This window comes from Elgaria multicarinata, chromosome 8 (genome assembly GCF_023053635.1).
Source record: "Elgaria multicarinata webbii isolate HBS135686 ecotype San Diego chromosome 8, rElgMul1.1.pri, whole genome shotgun sequence".
Taxonomy (NCBI): Eukaryota; Metazoa; Chordata; class Lepidosauria; order Squamata; family Anguidae; genus Elgaria; species Elgaria multicarinata.
In genome coordinates, this window is record NC_086178.1 from 53,119,378 (window position 1) to 53,141,555 (window position 22,178).

The 22,178-nt window shown below is 41.3% G+C and overlaps 1 protein-coding gene across 4 annotated transcripts in view; it reads left to right on the plus strand.

The window, feature by feature from the left end:
• The window catches only part of DGKD (diacylglycerol kinase delta), an 81,966-nt gene that overhangs the window by 18,791 nt on the left and 40,997 nt on the right, over positions 1-22,178 (plus strand). For 3 of the 4 annotated variants that reach the window (XM_063132408.1, XM_063132405.1, XM_063132406.1), the window contains exons 2-3: positions 3,503-3,613; positions 5,006-5,086. In XM_063132408.1, the coding sequence (XP_062988478.1) occupies positions 3,521-3,613; positions 5,006-5,086 (174 nt within the window). In that variant the 5' untranslated portion in view covers positions 3,503-3,520. Of the gene's footprint in view, positions 1-3,502; positions 3,614-5,005; positions 5,087-8,418; positions 8,473-22,178 lie in introns of those variants that run through there. The other variant, XM_063132409.1, reaches the window with a different exon arrangement.

Sequence of the window (22,178 nt, forward strand, 5' to 3'; positions counted from 1 at the left end):
CCTCAGGATCCATTACTTGGAAGCATTCCCCACCATTGAAAGCGCTGAGCAATATCCTAGCTGGGAAATGAACATCAAGCTGAAGAAAAGCAGCAATGTCTGGAAAAAAATGCTATAAAGTCATCTTGATCTTATCTCCAGCCCTTTCCGCCCAAACCCACCAAAGTCTTTACTAAGCTGTCTGCCTATAAATAGAACAGCAGCTCTCTTGCAGAGATGGGCAGCTGTAAACTACAGGCTTATTCTCTCCCCAGGCAGCATCTGTGTTGTGCAAGAAGCAGCAGAGCCGCTATGTAAGGTTTTTTGTAGGCCTTTCATGTCTAAGTCACGTACCTATAAAGACAATCTAATGCAGGAAAATGCCTTGGCTTATTTTTAATTAGAGGGAGGGGCATGGTGCCAGCTTTTTTGGGCAGTATTGATTTCTTTGAAAGAGCGTTATTTAAAAGAGATGGAGGAGTGCTCATCATTTGCACAGGTGAGTTTGTTCTATAGATGTGAGTGAGCACCCTGACTGGGTGGGAAACAGGGTTGGGGCATCAGTTCACAAAAAATATGAGTAAATAAAATGGAATGGGAACTTAGGGCAGAGTATTAATACTACAAAGTTGTGCTTAAGCTGCAGGCTGATTAAATGAACAATCAAACTCGTATACTGCCAGTTGAATCTGACATATTTCTTAGACCAGGATATGTAGATAAGAAACTTCCAGAAAACAAGCTAAACTATATGATGTAGAATCTGTTTTCACTCTTTTAAGAACAGATATTTGTTTCTGTCATTGCTTTTCAAATTCTGAATCATTCAACTTATGCTCCCAGCTGTTCTTCAAGCTGCTATTCATGTTTACCATTCAGGCCTTAGTTATATTTAGCTTGTTTTAGATTTTTGGAGTATTGGATAATGCTTTTCTCTTGTTTTCTTCAAGAACCTAAATGGCATTTTCCTTATTCTGCAGCCCAAATTTGGGGCTAGAAAAGACCCTGTAAGTTCTGTCAATATCTTCCCTTGAACTCACACACTAACCAGACTTCATCAAGAAAAATTCTCAAGCCTGCTGCCTGTGTGTGTGTGTGTGTGTGTGTGTGTGTGTGTGTGTGAGAGAGAGAGAGAGAGAGAGAGAGAGAGAGAGAGAGAGAGAGAGAGAGTGAGTTTGAGGGGACTTCTTGACATAGGGTGTGTAATAGGATTGTGTTGTATCCATGGCAGGTCTGGACTTGCTCTACATCATGTGAATAGCTTTGTAACTTACCTGATGCGTAATTGAAAAGTTTGTTTCAAGTAGCCTTTGTCCTTTCATCATTTCCTTTCCATCCACTCAGATACATGCCCTCACAACAATCTTTTTGACTCTAGCTTCCCCCCCCCCCTTTTAGTCTGTTCCAGCATTGTGATTTTCATTGAGGTAGAAAGGCAGCAATTAGACAAGTCTGCTTAATAGGAGTATTAGATTTTCTGGTTTTGAAGTTGCCGAAGTGTCAATTTCTGTGGGGAGCTGAGAGGCTTCTATAAATAAGTTACTTTGTATAGAAGAAATACTTTTATGTAATCTCTTTATTTTTAGATTATTATTAATGATAAAGAGTTTGAGGGCTCTACTCCATCTTCCAGGGATTATACCAGAATTTGCCTGCTTGCTTCTTCTGTGTTTTTCAGTGAAAAGTGTGTGCTAAATACCACTGTGGCTCCAATCCTTTCCCATTTCATCACTGACTCTAAAATATGGGAAATCCAAGTTTTTGCATCTAATTCCACTGAGAGTAATAGAGAACAGTCATCATGACACTGTCTCACTGTTCCTCTTTCTAGTTCAGGTTATCCTGACTTAGAAGGGAAATGGAAGTTGCATACTCGTCTTTAGTGATGTTTCTTGTACAACATTTTCTTTTCAATGGTTTCTGAGGAAACATGAGTTTGGCAAAGAGAACTATGAAAAAAGGGAGCTGTTACGGAGAGCTGGCCCCCACAATTGAACTTTATAAAATGTGTCCCATGCTTGTAAATAAAGGGAAGCTTTTGCAACTTGAAAAAAATGTGGTCCTTTTCTTGCTGGAAGGTTGATGTGTAACAAATCATAGAATAGTAGAGTTGGAAAGGGTCCATAAGGCCATCAAGTCCAACCCCCTGCTCAATGACTAAGATAGGTATGTGTGAGGAGTCTGACAAGGAAAAAATAGTTTGGGCCTAGTAACTTTTGTGGACATCTACTTCAGCTTTTAATACCTTTTAAGGCCTTTTCAAACTACACCAGAATCTTGGATCATAGTTTGCTTTGTGTGATTGTAGTGGAATATTAACTTTAATAGGTGCAATGAGGTTAATATTGTATCAGTTGTCATATTCACTGTCAAGTGTTAGTGATGACTCCATGTTGCATTGAGAGACTGCTGTGATCCATTGTATATTGCTTTCTTAGCCCTCTGGTTACAGAATTACCTAACAGATGACTTTATAAAGTTCCTGCAGCACTTTCTCCTAATGTGTTCCTAGCTTGGACTGCTTGAATTACTAGAGGCGCTGTTTCCCTTGGGAGAGAAGAGTGTTAAATGGAGCATTTAAATCCCATATTATGTCACTTGCTGCTGGCAGGAGCTATGCATTGGTAATGAATTAATGCTGAAGCCTTTACTTTCAGTTTGCTGACTTTCATCTCTTTTTAAGATTCTTCTTTGGAAGTATTTTAATGTATCTTTTGGTATTTATTGTCTTTCCTCAGCTGGGATAATGAATGTGTCTAGTAAAGAATGGCTAAATTAATGTGGGCTAAATATAGCATTGTAGCCTGGATATGCATATTATGTGAATGAGTGTGTGGAGGGTGTGTGTGCAGTTAGCTGTGGAGCAATGAAAAAAAGCCAGAAGTCTGTATGTAGACAAACTTGGCACTTCAGCCTTGGGAAATGGCAGTCAGCCAGCCAGCAAGCAATGAGTCAGAGCCAAGAATATCTGAAAAAAAATCCAAATATAAAAGCTGGAAAGATTATTCCTGCCTTTTTATTGCTGCCCTTCCCGCTCCCTTAAATGTGCAGATCATTTCCTGTGGTAGTCAGATGCTGATAGCTTTACATGAGGTGGCCTGCTGTGTGCTAACTTTAGTCAAACGAGTAAGATCAGTGCCCTGATTGGACAGGACAGGGCTCTGACTTCAGTATCTGAGATTTTTATGTGTTCTGTTTCATCATCAAAGTTTGATAAGATCACCTTGACAAGCTTGAAAAATTGTATCCTTCTCACACTGTGATAACATCTTCATATACAGGAATGGAATCTCCACACTGTGTGTTTGGCCATTGTTTATTGCACTTGTATGTAGATAAGATCACTAGCTCAATTTTATGAACCTGTTGGTTATTTCCAGCAGAGGGCAGTCAAACAATAAACAATATTTCTATCAAATTCAGCAGGACATTCCTTCTTTTTTTGTGGTGGGGGAAAAATAGGGACAGAAAAAATGGGTCATACCTAAAGAATTGTTTCAGGTTTTATTTTCTTGGATTCTAGACTATTATCAAAGAGGGCATGCTGATGAAACAGACCAGCTCATTCCAGCGCTGGAAGAGACGATACTTCAAACTGCGAGGACGAACTCTGTACTATGCCAAAACTGCAAAGGTATGTTGCTGAGTAACCCTATGAAATCTAAATACTAAAATAGGACTCAGTTATTACTTATTTAACTGTTAATGTTTATATCCATGAGAATTAGAAACATTAGAAACATTTTAGAACAGTGATACCAACATTGTGATGCTCATTAATTTGATTCCTCAATCCCAATATGAGGCTGCTGGGTAGATTCCAGTCCTTGTACTATGTGCTTAAAATGCTCTAACGCATGCTCCTCTCCCTCACCACTTCACAGCCCTGCCCAGCTATCCTGCCCTGTGCCCCCTTAGAGATGCATTTAGCCCCACTGGCTGCTCCCTCCCTTCTGCTCACTAGCCCTTAACCTGGTCTAACTGAGGGTACATCTTGACAAGGGGTTTGCCCCGGGGTGGAATCCGCAGTGGCAGCAGGTCATCTATATGACGCAGCTTCCATCACAAAGCCATCCAGAGACAACCCCCCAAAACTCTGCTTTAAAGAAGTCAGGCACGTACCCTGACTTTTTCCACTGAGCAAGGTGCATTTGCCATCTGTCGCCTTGTTCCAGTGTTGTGTCGGAGGTGTGTCCCAGGAAATAGTGACCTCTGATTGGTCACCATGACTGGACAGGAGGAAGGGGAAGGAGGGGTCAGAACAAGGAGCCCAGTGGCCGCTGGACCACCTCTGTGCCCCCACAGACCCTGCAGAGCTTCCACTAATAAATAAGAAATAAAAATAAATACAAATAAATAAGAAAAAAAAACATTATCAGAGGGCTCACTGGGGGAGGTGGCAGTCTGTCTCTGTGCCTCCCTATACCTGTGAAATTGTACGGTTAAAGAGAAACATAAAAAAATGTTCGTCCCCAGTACGGATGCAGTGATGGGATGGGGTGGCAGTTAGGGTGCAGAAACGGGGCGCTAGGGACGGCTGCACCCGTTGAAGTTCCAACACCCATATTGGTGCTCCTTTTAGTGGGTACTATTCTGGAGGAGCGCAGATGCGGGCTGTGGGATAACAAGGCACCAACTCAACCTCGTATAGACCCAGCCTGAGTGCATTCATGAAATTGAGGGGATTTGGATGCACTGTTTTCTGCCCATGATCTGACTCCTTGTTTGTTTTTTGCTAGTGTATTTTCTGTAGCAGAGCAGATTTTTTTAATCTAATCTCTGGATTGGCAGGCAGATGGAGGTATGCAGAGGAGTGGGTGTAGCCTCTCAGATAACAATTTCCAGTAGTAGCGGTAGAGCCCCCCTCATTCTTCAGCCATCAGAAATGCAAGTTAGGACTGCACTGTTAGTCTTTTCCAGGACAGATCACCAGTGGCAGCTCTTTTAACCTCATATCCTATATATTTGATCTACTTATGATTTTAATTAATTTCATTGAAGGTTTTAATTTATTTTTATTTTCCAGTCAATCATTTTTGATGAGGTGGATCTAACAGATGCCAGTGTTGCAGAATCCAGCACTAAAAATGTCAACAACAGCTTCACGGTAGGACATAGCAATCCCATTTGGCCTTAATACCTGGGAGTTTTTTGGTGTCCAAGACTGATAGGGTTTCAAATGTAATCAGCATCAACTGCGCCCGTAGAGAAAATGAACTTGAGTTTTTCAGGCTATTTCAATATGGTCATATAACGTTAGTTTCCATTTAGCTGGTTAGTAGAGTGTTGGTTTAATTGATCCTGTAGCTTTGTCTACTATATTTAATTTTCCATATATTTTAAAATATTTTACTTGTCCTGAGCCTTTGGGAAAATGTATAGTATTTTTTTAAAAAATCTAATTTAACAATTGGAAGTTGTTTTATAATACACAAAATTCTGGTAGTTCACAGGAGATGTGGAGACTTGCCAAAGTGCATTGTGGGCATGCTTAGGGATACATTAATCAGGTTTGAAGACCACTGCTCTACATCCTGTGGTGGACCTTTAGTAGGGTGTATTAGTATTGTTACATTTTCATATAAAAGATGGGGAATACCTCTCATAAGTCACTGCTACCCACAATGTATTCTGAAGAAGAAAGGGCATCATTGCTTATGTGTACAACTAGTTTTATGGGGAGATGCACATTCTGTATACATAAGAACATAAGAAAATCCATGCTGGATCATACCAAGGAGCCATCTAGTCCAGAACTCTGTTCACACAGTGGCCAACCAGCTGTCGACCAGGTAACCACAAGCAGGACTTGTTGCAACGGCACCCTCCCACCCATGTTTCCCAACAACTGGTGTATACAGGCTTACTGCCTCAATAAGTCCAAATGCATTTCATTGCATGACAATTATTCCAAGGTTGGGAATAACATAACCATTCTTAATCATAACTATGAAATATTTCAGCTTAGTGTTTTGGGTTTTTTTTAAAAAAGACGTTATTTAGTAATCACCCTGCTAAAGAATATTGTGCACGTGCATGTTATGAAAACAGCCTAGCAAACAAAAAGGCCAGGCTATTTTTGTTACTCTTTCATTGGCCACATCACTGGAGTCCTTTCCCTAGGGTCTATGTAATTTTTGAGAGTGCCTTTTTCTTCTCTGCCTCTTTACAGCTCCATTATACTCATACTTTTAAAAAAAGGCAATTTAGGAGTGCAACTAGAAGTACATGGAGAAGTGAGACATGTTGATCTATTTTGGAGATGTCACATTCATAATTTTACATTTGGTGTTTACCTTTACATTGCAGTGGCTACATTACCCCACCCACCCACACCGTCTTCCTTGCTTTTGTTGGTTTCCAGAAACACACTCCTTGTCTCAAGATTTCTTTGCTAGCATGGTGTAGCTAAGTCTGCGATCCTTTCTGCTCATGGCTCACTATATAATTTGGATAATATCAACTGTTATTACAAATATTTTCATATAGGTGATCTTGCCTCAGTGCAGATATTGGAACAATGATCTTCAAATCCTTTCTAGTGTTACGTTTTGAACTGGTGAAGTTTCTTATTAGGTTACTACCATATTGCTGCTGACGCATCGCTATCAGGAGTGAATAAAATTAGTAGAGGTCAAAGGATTGGGACTTACTGATTTAATTAAAATACCTGTATTTTCTCCCCCATAATTTAGAGAACAGTAGGTTGTAGTGTTTAGCATATAGAAATGTTCAAATAGTTTATAGATAATTGATTACCTATCAGTCTATGTGTAAAAGAGCTGGCCACAAGGGAATGACTGCAAGCAAGCAATGCACCCACTCAGATACTAAGAGGAGGGTTATTGTCCGGCTTCTGCGGGAGGACTGTTTACTGTGACAAGGGGAGATCACAATCTAAACAGGGGCCAGTCTTCTTGTTGCAGTATGCATCACCATGCACATTTGTAAATAAGCTCACAAAAATATTAGCTTGCAAAACAAATTATTAGCCTGCTGGTGGCTGGCAGAGGAGGGAGAAAGAGCTGGCCTTGGAGGAGGGGTGTGTGTGTATGTATGATGTGTGTGTGTCTGTGTCCTTTTTCTAGTAGCCCACATGGTTTCTATGCTGGACACAGAGGACGGCTGGAATGCCCCATCCCTCCTCTGACAGTCCACTCATTTGTCTGTGTGGAACACAGATTTTGGATGCCTATGGCTGTTGTTGTTGTTGTTGTTAGTGTTAGTGTTATAATATAATGGAGCATTAAGGGTTACAAAGAATGAATAAAAACAAAAGCAGGGGTGTTGCTAGGCACTTAAGGACACATATCTGCATAAAATCTGCATATGCTAATTTGTATCCTGGGAAAAAGTATGCATAAGACAGGTGTGGAAAACTTGTGGGCCTTCAGATATTTTGGGCTACAAATTCCTCACCATTGCCCAAAGCCAAATATTTAAGCTTTGATTTAGTCATCAGTGAGGACTAAGCTAAAGGCTTCACCGAATTTGAGCTGGAATTCAAAGAGAGAGAGAGAGAGGTGGCACCACATAGGTGTTCTGGAAAAGCATTCTAGTTAAAAGAGGAAGCAAGGGAGAATAGGCAGAGTACGTTTAGGAGAGCAGGAGACTTGGACAGCTAAGCAAAATGCACCTATTATAAGTAGGGGATTAACCAGATGGACATTTGAGTAGAATACAGCACCAAGTCTCCTATCAATAGTTTAATTCCCAGGCAATGGCATTCCTTCAAAAGAAAAAGAAATCCAGTAAAAAAAAACACAAAAAAACCACCACATTCTGGAATCCAGTTTACTATCCCTTATATATTACCTTTATGAAGATTTCAACATCGTTTTCACATTTGCTTTATCTGACATTAGAGAAAGTTCCCAGATACAATCCAAGGCATGTAGTAATTGAGTAGGCAGAATTGTTTACTTGATTCTCTTGTGCTGGTGCTACTGTGAATGCTCTTTGGAACTCACAGATCAATGGCATGCAACAGGGCTGTCAATCACCATGCTCCTTATCTTAGAACTACCCTCTAAGAGTAAAGTCTGGCTTGCTGAAGAGGTGGAGTTCAGATTCCTGGAGTCTTCATACACCCTCTTGAGTTAGGAAGTACCTCTTAGCTCTACCGCAGACCGGAAACAGCATGTTTTCACAGTCAGTGCCTGTCTCTTGAGTTCGTTGCCAGCAGGAACAAATCTATCCCTGCTCCTCCTTAAGCAGACAGCTAATCGGCTTGCGGGGAGTCGAACAGAATTCCCACAAATTGGCCGAGTGAAGGAATAATCCTATTAATATTTGTACCAAATTCTTAGTAACTTGCTTGCTTTGAAGAAGAGAAGACATATGTGAAGTTAGGCGTCTGGATTAGAGAAATACTGAGTGTGAGACGGTAACATTAAAACAAAAGAAGTGGGCTAAAAGTACTGCACCAGACGCTGCCGAAGACTTCCTCTGCTCTTTATTGTTAGAGTCCATCAGGAAATCAGATACTTTAGAGTAAGTTTGTCAGGCTCTTTATGTTTCTTTTGTGTTTGTAGTGAAATTAATAATACTGACACATTTCACTCTTTTGTATGGTTGCATATGTAAATGTTTTGTATGGCTGAAAGTACAGGGCAAAGGATAGTACTGCCAGAGATAGAATTAGAAATGTTGTCATCTTTTCCAGAACAGGAAGAGATAAAGGGCAATGATTTGAGGTTTGGGGTCTATCATAACATAGAAATGTGCTTAACTGTTTCTTCCCTCATACAAAGGGCATAAAGTGGAAGATTTCTTTCTATAAGTTCAGAGGTGTATGAAAGTGTATATAAAATAGTGGGCATTCAAGGTTGAGAGAGCTTCTTTGTCTGTGGAAAGTAGAATAAGTAGAAACTTTTGACTGCTGTTGTTACTTTTTCTCACTAGAGAACTTTTAGAAGTGTTCATGCTCTCAACTTGCTCCCTCTTGCTTTATTCTTTCAAACATCCCAATACCTTTAATCTAGGAAACAAAATGTCTGCCACATTCTTATACTGCTGCTAGAAATAAGTATATCTATCTTCTTTGGGAGTAGATGTCTGCTTTGATACCTGATACTGAAATGATACTTCGATACGGGAGAAAACTTGTAATGTGCTTTCCTCTTTCCCTCCCCAAAAGAGGCTAGTAAGGGAGTATTCAGTAATTCAGATTGTTCAGGCAGTGACAGTGCGATCCTACCCATGGCAGTAAGTCTCATGTAAACAATGCTGTTTACTCCAAGGGAATTGTGTTGCAGCCTGCGTATTCTGGAAGTACCCTGATCCAGTAGCAATCTGTGCATAATGCACTGCTAGTAGAAGAGAAATTTGGATCTGATGTTGCTTATTTGGTCTAAAATGTTAAGCCCCTAGAAATATGTGACCTGCTTATATCTGAAGGAATACAGATATGCTTTCTGCATGTTGTTTGCAACAAGCCAAACTCAGTGTTAGAGATGCATCTGCATGAAATATAAGGTATCCTATGTGCCCTCACTGAAACTCTGTCAAATCTCACCTCAGTCTCTCTATATGCAAACAGGTTCAGAGCCCTAATACTCAAGGCTTTTAAACCATTTTTGGTTTAAAAGCCTTTAGTGAAAGTTTGGAATATCCCTTCTCCAGCTTCTGAGAATGAAGATAGCTGTATTATCCCACCTGCCAAATTCTAAGTATACAGCGTGTTTGAGGACCAACTGAATGGGTGGGGGGCAGGGTCCTTCAAGACAGAGCCAGGCACTGAGGCATGAATGGGAATGAGGGTTATTGGGGGCAGAGGCTGTGGGTGGGGCAGAATATTCTGCAGTAGAACAGGACAAGATCTCTCAATTAATAGAATGGATAGTTGTCTATGACATCAGGTGTTACTTAGAGGGGGCCACTTGTAATTGCCTACACCACTCTATTTACTCCCATTGTAAACCTCTCACTGTCAAACTCCTATCCTCCTCATGCCCCTGTTGAAGAAGTGTAAACTGCCTAGGAACCTGACCCTTATGGGACTGGGGCAGGATACATAAGAACATATTTAGTCCTCAAAAGGAGTATGAAGACTAGTGATGTTCAATTCTTCTGGTGACCTGAGTAAACCACTCTCCAAATGGCACTTCTCTCCCTTGCTTGTTCACTACCCTACCACCAATGGCACTCGAATTAAGTATAAATCTTTACCAATCCCAGCCAAAAAGGCCCTTATGTCATTATGCTCAAATCCCATTCCAGCAATGAGAGAAATTCCAAAATACATTAGCTGGGACAGAGTAATTGTTTTAACTGTTTTAACTGTATCTATTGCTTTTAAATTATAAATTGTTTTAACTTGGATCATGGTTTAATTTGTTTTTAACTGTTTATATTGTTTTATACTGTATGTTTTTATCTGTGCGCCACCCTGACATCTTAGTGATATAGGGCGGGATATAAATATTTTAAATAAATAATAAATAAATAATAGTTAATGAAAGGAGGATAATAGTTCTCTTTCTTTATTACCAAATCCATTGGAACCCATTCACTCCCACTGTGCACAATTAACCTCATGTTAATTTATTTAATTTATTTATTACATTTCTGTACCACCCAATAGCCGAAGCTTGCTGTGTAGCTCACAACAATTAAAACCATAAAATACAACACGATAAAATATAATATAGAAGTTTAAAACTACTGTATAGAAAAAACAAAATAAAACCTTGTAGCCATGCAAAGAATGCCATACAGATGCCTTGTCTTATCATCAGAATATAATCTTATTCTGGCCCTCTCCATCCAATCCTAACATACCTAGCACAAATCCTATATGCACTAAAACACATTCTCTAAGCCACCCAGTCTTTTCAACTCAAAGATTAATGCACATACCCATATTTGCTTGTTTGCCAAAGTGGGAATGGCTCACCTTCTCTCTGCAGGGTGGGGCATGTCTTTCTATTTCCTATAGAGTTACCACTGCTGCCTACAGAGTCAGTCAGTATTGAAGTTATCTGGATGATTTTCATACTCCATAGGAGAAAGAAGATACAAAACATTCCTAAGTGCCTCCCCCCACTCCCAGCTTGAGTTTCCTACCTACCAACCCTCTGCAAAATATGTTAAGAGGCCAGTTTGGAGTCTTTGGCCTCTTATGCAGCAGTAGCTAGAAGTTTAGAATCGTCATTCTAATCAGTCAGTGAACTTGAGAATGTGCAGGTACCTGGCACTGTGCATGAAGAAACCTTGGAAGTGGGTATGATCTAAACCACTGTCATAATATCTGAGATGGAAGAAATTCTTGAAATACCTGCCAAGAAGTGGGGAATAGTGGCATTCGCCAGTTGACCAGTGACTGCCAGGGAGAGGACCTTTTCATTCTGTGTTAGTGGCTGTAGCAATCCAATTTGTTGTCTAGCCTATCTGCTTCTGAGTAAATTGCATGTTGCTTTAATTTTTGACTTAGGTGTTGACACCTTTTTTGTTTTTCTTAAATGTACCGTGTTTCTTCGATTCTAAGACGCACTTTTTTCCCTAAATAAACAGCTCTAAAAATGGAGTGCGTCTTAGAATCGATGGCGTCTCAGAATCAAAGCAATATGGTAGATGCAAAAAGACTCTATCCTATTAAAAAAGGGTCTGAAACATCCATTCTCTCTAGCTTTATTGCTTTTAGAAAGCTGAGCAAGCAGGGCTTTTTAAGATTGCTTTGCAGGCTGATTGGGGCCTACAGCGCGCCCCGTTCAGCTCCGGCCCTCGTCAGCCGCGCCGGGAAGACACGCGGCTCCAAGAGTCAGGAGGCTCACCCCCCCCCAAGCACTGGGTCCGTCCCCCCCAGCGCCGTCCTGGGAAGCGCGCGTCCCGCCTGGAACTCCTCACGCCCGCGGAAAAACCTGTGCCCAGAGGCTAAAGAAGTGCAGCTCCACCGAAGCTGCTGTCACGCGGCAGCTCCAGCTCCAGTCGTCTCTCTCCTCCTCATGCAGGCAGGCCTCCAAAAGAGGAGGTTCCTGCAGCAGCCGCGAGCCATGCGAGCAAAGAGGAGCTGGGAGGGTAAGCGCCTGGTTTTTTGCTTACTCCTAAGCCCCTCCCAGCCCAGTGGCACCAAAACCCAGCTCTTTCTAAGAAATTTCTAAGAAATTCTACTCATAAAAGATATTCTAAGAAATTTATTTTTTCTTAGAATCAAAGCTTTTTTTTTTTCTGTTGGTGGTACTGAAATTAGTGTGCGCCTTAGAATCGATGGCGTCTCAAGTGAGTATGTTTTGCTTTGTTTGAAGGCAAGCCAAATACCAGAAGTTTGTTTCTATACTCTAAGTAGTGGCACTGAATTCTGCTCTGTTCTATTGTTGCTGGTATACCTGGAAGCCAGTTTTCACACTAGCTAGTGTACTCATATAAATTTGGTCCTGAAATGTCTTTTATTTTATTGTTATGTTTGTATCCTATCCTTCCAAGGACCTCAAATTGATGTTTTAGCCTCCAAATAACCCTGTAATGTAGGTTATGTTTGTTAGTTAGAGGTTAACTCGGGAAATAGGTTAGTAACTTCTGCAGGTTCACCCCATGAATTGTAGCTGCTAAGCTACACTGACTGTCATGAAGAATGGTTAGCTGAAAGGCTTTAGCAAAAGTGCATTTGGGGCTGGTTTGGGTTAGCAATGGTCTTAGGATTTTCTGCTGTATAACTAGCTGTCTGGAAACTATTTGTTGCATTCATGGTTTCAAGCAGTTCTGCTTTGCTACTCATTAAAACTCTGGAGAGTCTTCATGCCACAGAAACATTCAGTGTGTTGTTGTGGGTTGGGAAGCTTGAAGCGGGCCACTGAGACTGTGAAGATAGAGAGTGGTCCATGCTGCTTGTGAGTGTAGAGACATTTTAAAGTTTTCTTTTCAAATTTCATAATACAGTTCTCTTTTTTAAAAACACACACACACATACACAAACAAAGTATTTTGTGAACAGAGAATCTTAAGATATACATTGTGGCTTCTCTTAGACAGGGGAGGGGGTGAGTGGGAGGGATGTGAAGTACTTTTGACAATGTGGGTTTATGTAGACATCAAGGATGGACGGATTCTGAATTTGGTGGTGGTGGTCTGGTCTCTAGGTCAGGGCTTGGGTAATATGTGGTTCTTCAGATGTTTTAGCCTCCAGCTTCCATCAATATTCATCATTGGCTATGATGGTTAGAGCAGATGGAAGATGTAGACCAAAACTCTGGAGGGCCACAAGCTGCCCACCCTTGCTCTAGACCTCCTTCAAAAATGGACAGACTCCATAATAAAAGTGATGGAATTTAATGGTAAGTGTTCCTCAGTTATGAAACCCATGTGTTCAGCTATAGTATTACAAACATGCACATGTATACACCTTTCTTTCCGCTTTGAACGTAGCAAGCGTGTAATAATGAGATGTGTCAGTGAAACATGAAATATGTTTCTAACTGTTTGAAAATCAATTTAGCATATCTTAATTCAAACCAGGAAACGTATCAAATTGCTTCAGGGCTTGGATTTGCTCCATGAGCTGCCAGTTGGCAATCCTTGATGCAGATGTTTGTATTAATAATTTCAGCAGCAAGATATACGCAATGTGTGTTTTTCTGCATGAAAGCAATAGAGCTAGATATACTTTGCTTTAATTTTGTTTTACTGCTTTTAGTCCAGGTGGCTTAGTTCATGGTAAAATTGAGGTTGTTCTAAATACTGTTCTTTATTTGCAAAGTAAGCCTCAGTAGTCCACCGTTTCTGTTGAAGGCATAACTTAGAGGCAGACCTTTGGTAAACAGGACTTGTGGTTTCATGTTTGCCTGTGAAAAAAGTTTAGTGCAGTTGTATAGCCCATTTGTATGCTGTACAGCAGGGTTAGGCAGACTTTAGGCTTGTGGGATCTACTTTTTTTTAACCAGAACCTGGTGTGAAAGACACAGTCTTAGTATTAAAGCATTTTAATCCTAGGAGTTGGTTAAGAGTCCTTCCACAAAAAAACTCCTCTCCTGGTTACCTCAAGCTTTCTTCATTTCACAGTATATTTTTTGTGAGGGGAGTCAGTTTGTTGCTGTTGTGAAGCAATTATGAGTCAGAAATCCTTGCCATATCTCCCTTCTGTCCTCCCATTGCATACTATGTGCTTACCACCGATGACTTTATATTGGTAGGAAACCTGGCTATTAGTTGCCATAGATGTGTGTGACAAGGTATTATACAGTAGACCAAATGAGTGCAGAACAAGCCCAATATATAAGGAGTGTATTGTATTTTTTAAAAAATTCCTGTTGAATTCCTTGTCTGTTAATTTAGTATTTCACAAAAAGACTGTTCTCTTATCCTTTCATTGCTACTTAAAGGATTTTTTTTACAGTTTACTGTTACTGTACAACTGGGAACACAAAATGGGGTAGACATATTTCAAATGGAGTCACTGAGAAGGACAATGGAAATGAGGAAGATGTCGTGATTGTTTGTTAAGGGATTTTGTTCCCTTAGAGAGGAAAGTTGTTTTACTGGTAGGGAATTTAACGCCTGCCCCTTGCCTTTATTCATGTCTGGTTGGTTGGTTAACTAGGTTCAAAATAATCCGTTTTAATTTTCTTCAGATTTGCAAAACATGGGGTTCTAAATTAGCACTGTGACAAATTCTTTGATCTATTTATTTTTGAACATTCATTGGAGAAGAGGGACGAAAAGAAATTGTACCCCAAAAGGGGTGAAAATTTTGAAGAAATTTCTCATGGTGCAGGACTTTATTCTTCTGCAAGGAGGTGGCTGAGGTATGTATGTGCTCTTTTGTTTGCACCCCCCCCCCACGCACCTTCTTTCCTTGCAGCCTCTAGACTTCCTCCCTTGGGGCTTCTCTGTGCTGATGCCTGCAGAGTGCCTGAAAGCTGAGAGTGGCATTTTTGCTTTTGCTTTAACATCAAGAAGAAGAAAAATAATAATAAGAACTCCTTGTTCAGCTCTCAGGTATACAGCAAGAAGCCTTGCTGGAATGCCCCAAGGGAGGAAGTCCTGGCTAAGTCCGCTAGGGGGGCTTTCCAAGAAGCTCAAACAGCCAGAGAGGCTGCAAGGACAGAAATGGCGGCGGGTGGGGGGATGGTAAAAGTAAGAGCATGCACACACCCGAACCACTCAGCCAACTCCTTACAATAACATAAGCACTAAAGCTCTGTACCCTGAGAAATTTTTCCAAAACTCTCAACATCGCAACAAAAAAGGCAGAAAAACAACTGCCTCTCTCGGATGCAACACTAAATCATAGTTTAACGCTAGAGGAAGCATGTCAAATGCTCTCCTCTCCCTTCTCCTCTGGCACAGTTGCAAGGAGGAGATCAGAAGCATTTGCTTCCTGTTTTCAACTAACCACATTTTGTCATTATATCCCTACCAGCACAAACTATGGTTAGTTTTAACTATGGTTTGCCTGAACAATCCTACTTCAAATCATCATTAATGATTCTGGCTTGTTCCATAAAGCTAACTGCAGTTCTCAGTTTGGACATAACAACTGTGGTTAGTTGAAAGTGAAACACATGTTTCTGATCTGTGAGTCGCAGTGCAAAAGAAGAAAAAGGGAGGTAAAAGCACATGAGTCTAAGGGCTTTGCTAGACCTGCCGGGATAAGCCGGCAGGGAGGCGGGGCTACGGTGCGCTAAGTTTAACGCGCGCCGCCCAGCCTCCTAGACGGCCGACCCGCAGGGACGATGGAAGCCCTGCAGCGTCGGCCATGTTTTTTTTGTTGTTAAAGGGGCCATGTGGGGCCCGAAGCCGCCGGAGAAGGTAAGGTTTTTTTTTATTTAATCCCCCCCATCCGCCCCCCTCGCCGTCTTCTTCGTCGCCCTCCGCCATCCCCTCACCATCTCCTTCGCCGCCCTCCGCCCCTCACCATCTCCTTCGTCGCCCTCCGCCCCCCTCACCATCTCCTTCGTCGCCCTCCGCCCCCCCTCACCATCTCCTTCGTCGCCCTCCGCCCCCCCCTCACCATTTCCTTCGTCGCCCTCCGCCATCCCCTCACCATCTCCTTCGTCGCCCTCTGCCATCTCCCCCCCAGATCACCCACCCCCTGGCACGATGGGCACAGCGTTCGTATGAGCGCTGTGACAGGTCCGTGGCTTTTCGCGGCCTTCCCACATGTTTCGCAGCTCCGGCCTGAGGCCGGGGCTGCGAAAAAGGCACGCCATAAGCGACTTTGCTTATGGCGCGTTGGAGGCGGCCTCACTGGAGGTCATCTGGACGCACAGCAGGGAAACCGGGTCTCAAGGCGCGCTAAGGCCTCATCTAGGAAGGCCCTAAGACTCATGATCATAGCGCTAAATGATTTATATTTGAATGAGGTGCAGTTGTTTAATTTCTGATGCATTAGATACATTTTTAAGATACATATTATATTCATATTAAACATTTCAGCCAGCAACGTGGATTTTGCATTCCCACCTATGGGCAAAAGGTAGATCCAGATCTACTTATAGATCTCTGGGAGACTTGCAGTAAATCTGTCAGTTTTTCTTACTTCCAGTTGTTTTAACAATAGCAACATCAAAAAGCATCTCTCTTGCTGCTTAATTCTCTATGTATGTCTGCCCCCACTGAGCCAATTATGAGATCCAGTTGGTGGATCTTGGGAATCTACTTAAAAAAAAAAAAAAAAAACCAAGCTCCAAGTTTTCCACCCCTGTTTTTTTTGTATTGACATATCTGATGGAAGTCAGCTCTTGCCCAGCAAGGCAGTTCGTGACATCTCTAAGGTACCTTAACTTCTTTTTGTGTGAGCCAGACTTTAGGCCTAGGCTTCCCTTTGCTGGTAGTGTTCATGTTTTCAAGACCTCTTGAATTAACGACTGTTCTTAACAATTAGCACTAGGCAGGCAATGCCTCCTTTGGGGACTTGAAAAATCACATATTAGTTTTCATGGATTTGGACAGTAAAGTTCCTTTGCTTGGTAATTTTCTAGATTTGTTGCAACTCTGGCTTGTTCAGAAATGAACTTCCAGATGGATATAGGAATTTGACCCTGGGCTGGGAGATTACTTTTTCCCAGAGAAAGTAGTTTCATGTCAGCTTTTCCATTGCAACCTCTGAAAATATAAAGAGACAGAGACAGCAAATGGAATATAAACTTTATTTGTGGACATGGCTGACCTATACATATTACCAGGGGAAGCAACTAGAAAATTATTTCACTTTCTCCTAGAATGTCTTAAGAAATCTAGCTTTGTGCATATACGCAGGGTTGTTTCTTAGCTCATTCATGTTCTCTTTGGGGATGTACAGACAATAACTTTTCAGAGACTTGAAAGTAATATTTTAGAGCCCTCATTACTTGCTGTTCAAATGTTTATTTATTTTTCTCTGTCCCGCCATGTTTTCAGGGCAAACCAGTTTTGCAAGTTATTAAACACTTAAAGCAGCATTTGGTGGGGTGGGGAGAAGGGGGGAATGAAACTAATATACAGCAATGTGGTTAGCATTGCTGCAATAGAAACATGTAAAGCTATTGTGAGCATCTGTTAGAAGGCACTTGTGACATCACTGGTGTTGAGTAACATGGGTCAGATACACACACACCCCAATGTGTGAGCGAAAGTGCTTCCATCTGCTCACAATCTAAAGCTGCCCCTTATTCTTTATTGGGTGCCAGCCTGGATGCTTCCCACCCCCAGCTCTTGGAGGGAGCTTTTCCAAAGGTCTGGAATGGAGCAACTTAAAAGATCCTATCCACAAGTGGAGAAGCTGCTTGCACCAGTCTGGCTCCAGGCTAATATTCTCTTCCCCCTACTCCTTTTTTAAAAGGATTAGTTCCTATCTATTTACTTGCATTAGCAAGGCTGTGCTCTGGCATTTCAAGCTTATTTTCTTACATTTTAAATCTGTATTGCTTTCGTGCATTTTTTGTAAAATTAACTACTACCTCAATCTACTTGTTAATTCATATAATCGGTTTTAACACTATATGAAACTTGAGAAGCTGCTGCAGTTACAACATAGGAGCCGTGCTGGATCAGATCAAGGGTCCATCTAGTCCAGCATTCTGTTCACACAGTGCTGCTAACCAGGAACCTGCAAGCAGGACACGAGTGCAACATGTCCCCCAGCAACAGGAGTACATAGGCTTACTACCTCTGATACTGGAGGTAGCACATAGCGATTGATAGCCTTCTCCAGGAATTTATCTAACCTTTTAAAGCCATCCAAATTGATGGCCATCATTACATTTTGTAGTAGTGAATTCCATAGTTTAATTATGCACTGTGTTAAGAACTACTGCATTTTATCTGTCCTGAATCTCCCACCAATCAGCTTCATGGAATGACCCTGGATTCTAATATTTTAAGAGAGCGCGAGAAAATTCTCCATGCCATGCAAAATTTTGTAGACCTCTACCATATCTCCTCTTTTCCAAGCTAAATAATCCCAGCTGTTGCAACCTTGCCTCATAAGGAAGATTCTTCACCCCTTGATCATTTTAGTTGCTCTTTTCTGCACTTTTCCCAGTTCTACAATAACTTTTTTTAGGTGTGGTGAACAGAATTGTTCACAGTATTCTTAGTGTGGTCACATCATAGATTTGTATAAAGGCAATATGATATTGGCTGTTTTGTTCTGAATTCCTTTTCTTAATTATGCCTAAGATGGAGTTTGCCTTTTTTTTTTTTTTTTTACAGCAACTGCACACTGGGTCGACATTTTCATCGAGCTGCCCACCATATCCCCAAGATCTCTTCCTTGGTTGGTCCCCCTGCAACTCAGATCCCATCAGGTCATGCTTGAAGTTGGGGTTTGTTTGTTTTTGCCCCAACATGCATCACTTTAAATTAGCTTTACATTAAGCTCCATCCGATGAGCTTTTTACCGCACGCTCTTTATTGGGCACTCACAGATTGCTCACATGACATAGTCTGCCTCTTGCATGTCTTCTGATCCTTCTGGCCTTTGTTGTGCCGCAACCTCCCCGCAAGAAAAAGTCCGGTTGCTACTCAATCCTCCCGGACTGAATGGGCCTAATTACTTCCTGTTTTCAGGAAGTGACGTCGGAGTGATGACAGAGAAGCGACGGGAGCCGCGTGTTTCAACCTAGATGTGATGGCGCTTATTGAACCACATTTGAATGCCCATTCTCCCACTTTGGAGAAATCCTTTTGGAGCTCCTCACAACACCCCCCCCCTTTTTTTTAACCACCCTAAATAATTTGGTGTCATTGGCAGACTTGGTCACTTCACTGCTCGCTCCTAATTCCAGATGATTTATGAACAAGTTGAAAAGCATTGATCCCAATATGGATCCCATTGTGACCCCACTTTTTACTTCTCTCCATTGGGAGAATTTATCATTTATTCCTCTTCTCTGCTTTCTGTTCTTTAGTTAGTAATTCATAAGTGGACCTCTCCTTGTATTCCATGACTGCTAAGTTTGCTCAGGAATCTTTGGTGAGAGACTTTGTCAAAAGCCTTTTGGAAGTCCCAGTGAACAGTGTTGACACATGCTTATTGACACTCTCAAAGAACACTAAAAGTTTAGTGAGATAGGACTTACCTTAGCAGGAATCATGTTTTTCAGCAGGACTTGTCCTTCTATATGCTAACTATTTTTATCTTTAATAATGCTTTCAACCAATTTACTTGAAACTGACAAACCTGTAATTTCCCAGATACCCCCTGGATCCCGTTTTAAAAATTGGTGTTATGTTGGCCATCTTCCAGTCCTCTGGTACTGAGGCTGATCTTAGGGACATGTTGCTTATTTTGGTTAGAAAATCAGCAGTTTCATATTTGAGTTCTATGAGAACTCTAGGATGGATACAAACTGGTCTGGGCAATTTATTTGCTTTCAATCTATCAGTAAGGTTAAGAACTAAATTCCCCAGACGCCCTTCCTGAAAACATCAGGAAGGTATCTGTTCTATATCTTCTGCAGTGAAGATTGATGCAAAGAATCATTCAGCTTCTCTGCAATTTCAGAGAAGCTGTCCTCCTTCAGTACTCCTTCAACTCCATTATCATTCAGCTGTCCAACTGCCTGCCTAGCTGGACTTTTCTGATATATTTAAAGAATTCTTTATTGTTGGCCTTGATATTGTTAGCAATATGCTCTTCTAAAATGCTTTTTTTCCATCTCTTATCCCTTTTGTTTACCTCATTTGGGCAAGACTTTCATTTTCTAAAGAAAATAATTAGGAAATAGGAAAACAGTTAACCGTCTGTTTCTTCCCCATTATATTTGTATAGTTTTCATGCTACCCTACCAATGCTGAATCATGGCCGGTGCTATGGTAGGTCTAAAGGGAAATCACTCTAATTGCTCTACAACAGGGGTGGACAACCTGTGTTTCTCAGCCTAACTTCCAATGCCATCTACAAGTGATCAGTTCAGACCTCTAGCAAGAGTGTTCTGTACCTTCTCCAATAGTCTGCTTGATAAGGCGAGGGGTGAGGGGAGATAAGGGGATGGCAGAAAGAAAGAGAAAAAGGGTGGCTCCATCCAGTTTTGGTTCTGGCTCAGCCAACCACTGGCTTCAGTCCTGACCACTGCCACCATATGTCCCACAACAGGTTACTCCTGAGGGAATGCATCCCTCAACAGAAAAAAAGTGTCTCCCTACCACCATTGCAGCATTCTAGCAAAATCTCTCCCTCTATCCTACTGTATAATTACGAAGCATGTGAAGTGTTTGAGCAGTTCTAAATTGGGAATCAATGGAAAAGAAACCAAGTGCTACAATACATTGGAATTTCTTGCAAAATAAATCTTATAGTTGGTGAAAGTTCAGTTTCTTAAGAATATTTGCAATTTTGCACTTAAGACTGATTTCAGACATGGCACTTAAAGTACATCTGAGCCCCTCCTTCACTGTTGCTATGCATATGTAAAGACAGAACTATAGTGTTAAATGTGTTTGTAGAAACTTTTAAAATCTATTGATGCCCATGTAGGTGGATTTACAATTGCATTTCACATTTCCTGTGATCTTTGTGTCACCTGTGAGGAGAAGCTTTATCTGGTGCACATTTTTAATCTCCCACTCACCATTTTTTCCATAGAACATATGAACATAAGAAGTACCATGCTGGATCAGACCAAGCGTCCATCTAGTCCAGCACTCTGTTCACACAGTGGCCAACCAGCCATCGGCCAGGGACCAACAAGGCAGGACATGGTGCAACAGTACCCTCCCACCCATATTGCCCGGCAACTGGTTCACACAGGTTTGCTGCCTCGAATACTGGAGATAGCACACAACCATCAGGGCTAGTAGCCATTGATAGCCTTCGCCTCCAGGAATTTATCCAACCCCCTTTTAAAGCCCTCCAAATTGGTGATCATCACCACATCTTGTGGTAGTGAATTCCATAATTTAACTATGCGTTGTGTGAAGAAGTACTTCCTCTTATTTGTCCTTGATAGAATAGTACACATTTTGGAATTGCTTTTTTATATTATAACCTCTCCACCCTGTATGGAAGTATCTCCTTGGTTACTGTTAACTGGTATTACATTTTAAAAGTTAGAAAATTGTGGCACAAAGTTTTTGCCTCTGTAACAATGCATTTCACAGGAACAACTGAGGTTGGGAGGGAAAATACACTGCAAAATTCATCAAGCAAAAGGGGAGCAGCTGTAGAAGCTGGCCTTCCCAAGGATTTTCACATGGATACACACACACTGCCTCTCTAAAGGAAATATATATAAAGAAAAAGGACTTCTTGCTTTCTTCTATGCAGATAGTGCAGAAAACCAAGATTTCCTACAGGCTGTATTATGGGATCGCATCAGAGGCTAGTTTCAGGCATTATGAACCACTATCTGTGGTAGACAAGCGGTGGGTGTGTTCTATTCTAACTGCAGGGTATGTGTTGATATTTAAGTTGAGAAAAGCATAAGTTGCAAACCATGGTAATGCACTAACAGAAGCAGCAGAAGATTCCCAAGTGATAATTAAAGGGCTTTATAAAATATGTCAAATTTTGGCCTTAGTAATGGGCTCCTAAGCCTCATTAGTATCAAAAGGATTTATGTGCAGAATTGCTTTTTATTTTACTAAAATAAAAAGATTTCCTATATCTCTCTATTTTGAAATACTTGATAGTCTCTTGGGGAGCTCGAGGTTGACAAATTGTACATAGGGCTGTGTTCAGGCAGGATATGAGTAAAGAGGAAACAGCTTTAGTTATCTGTCCCTATCACACTCCAGTGTTGGCTGCTTTCAAAAGTATACTGCATCAGGATAGCTATATTTAG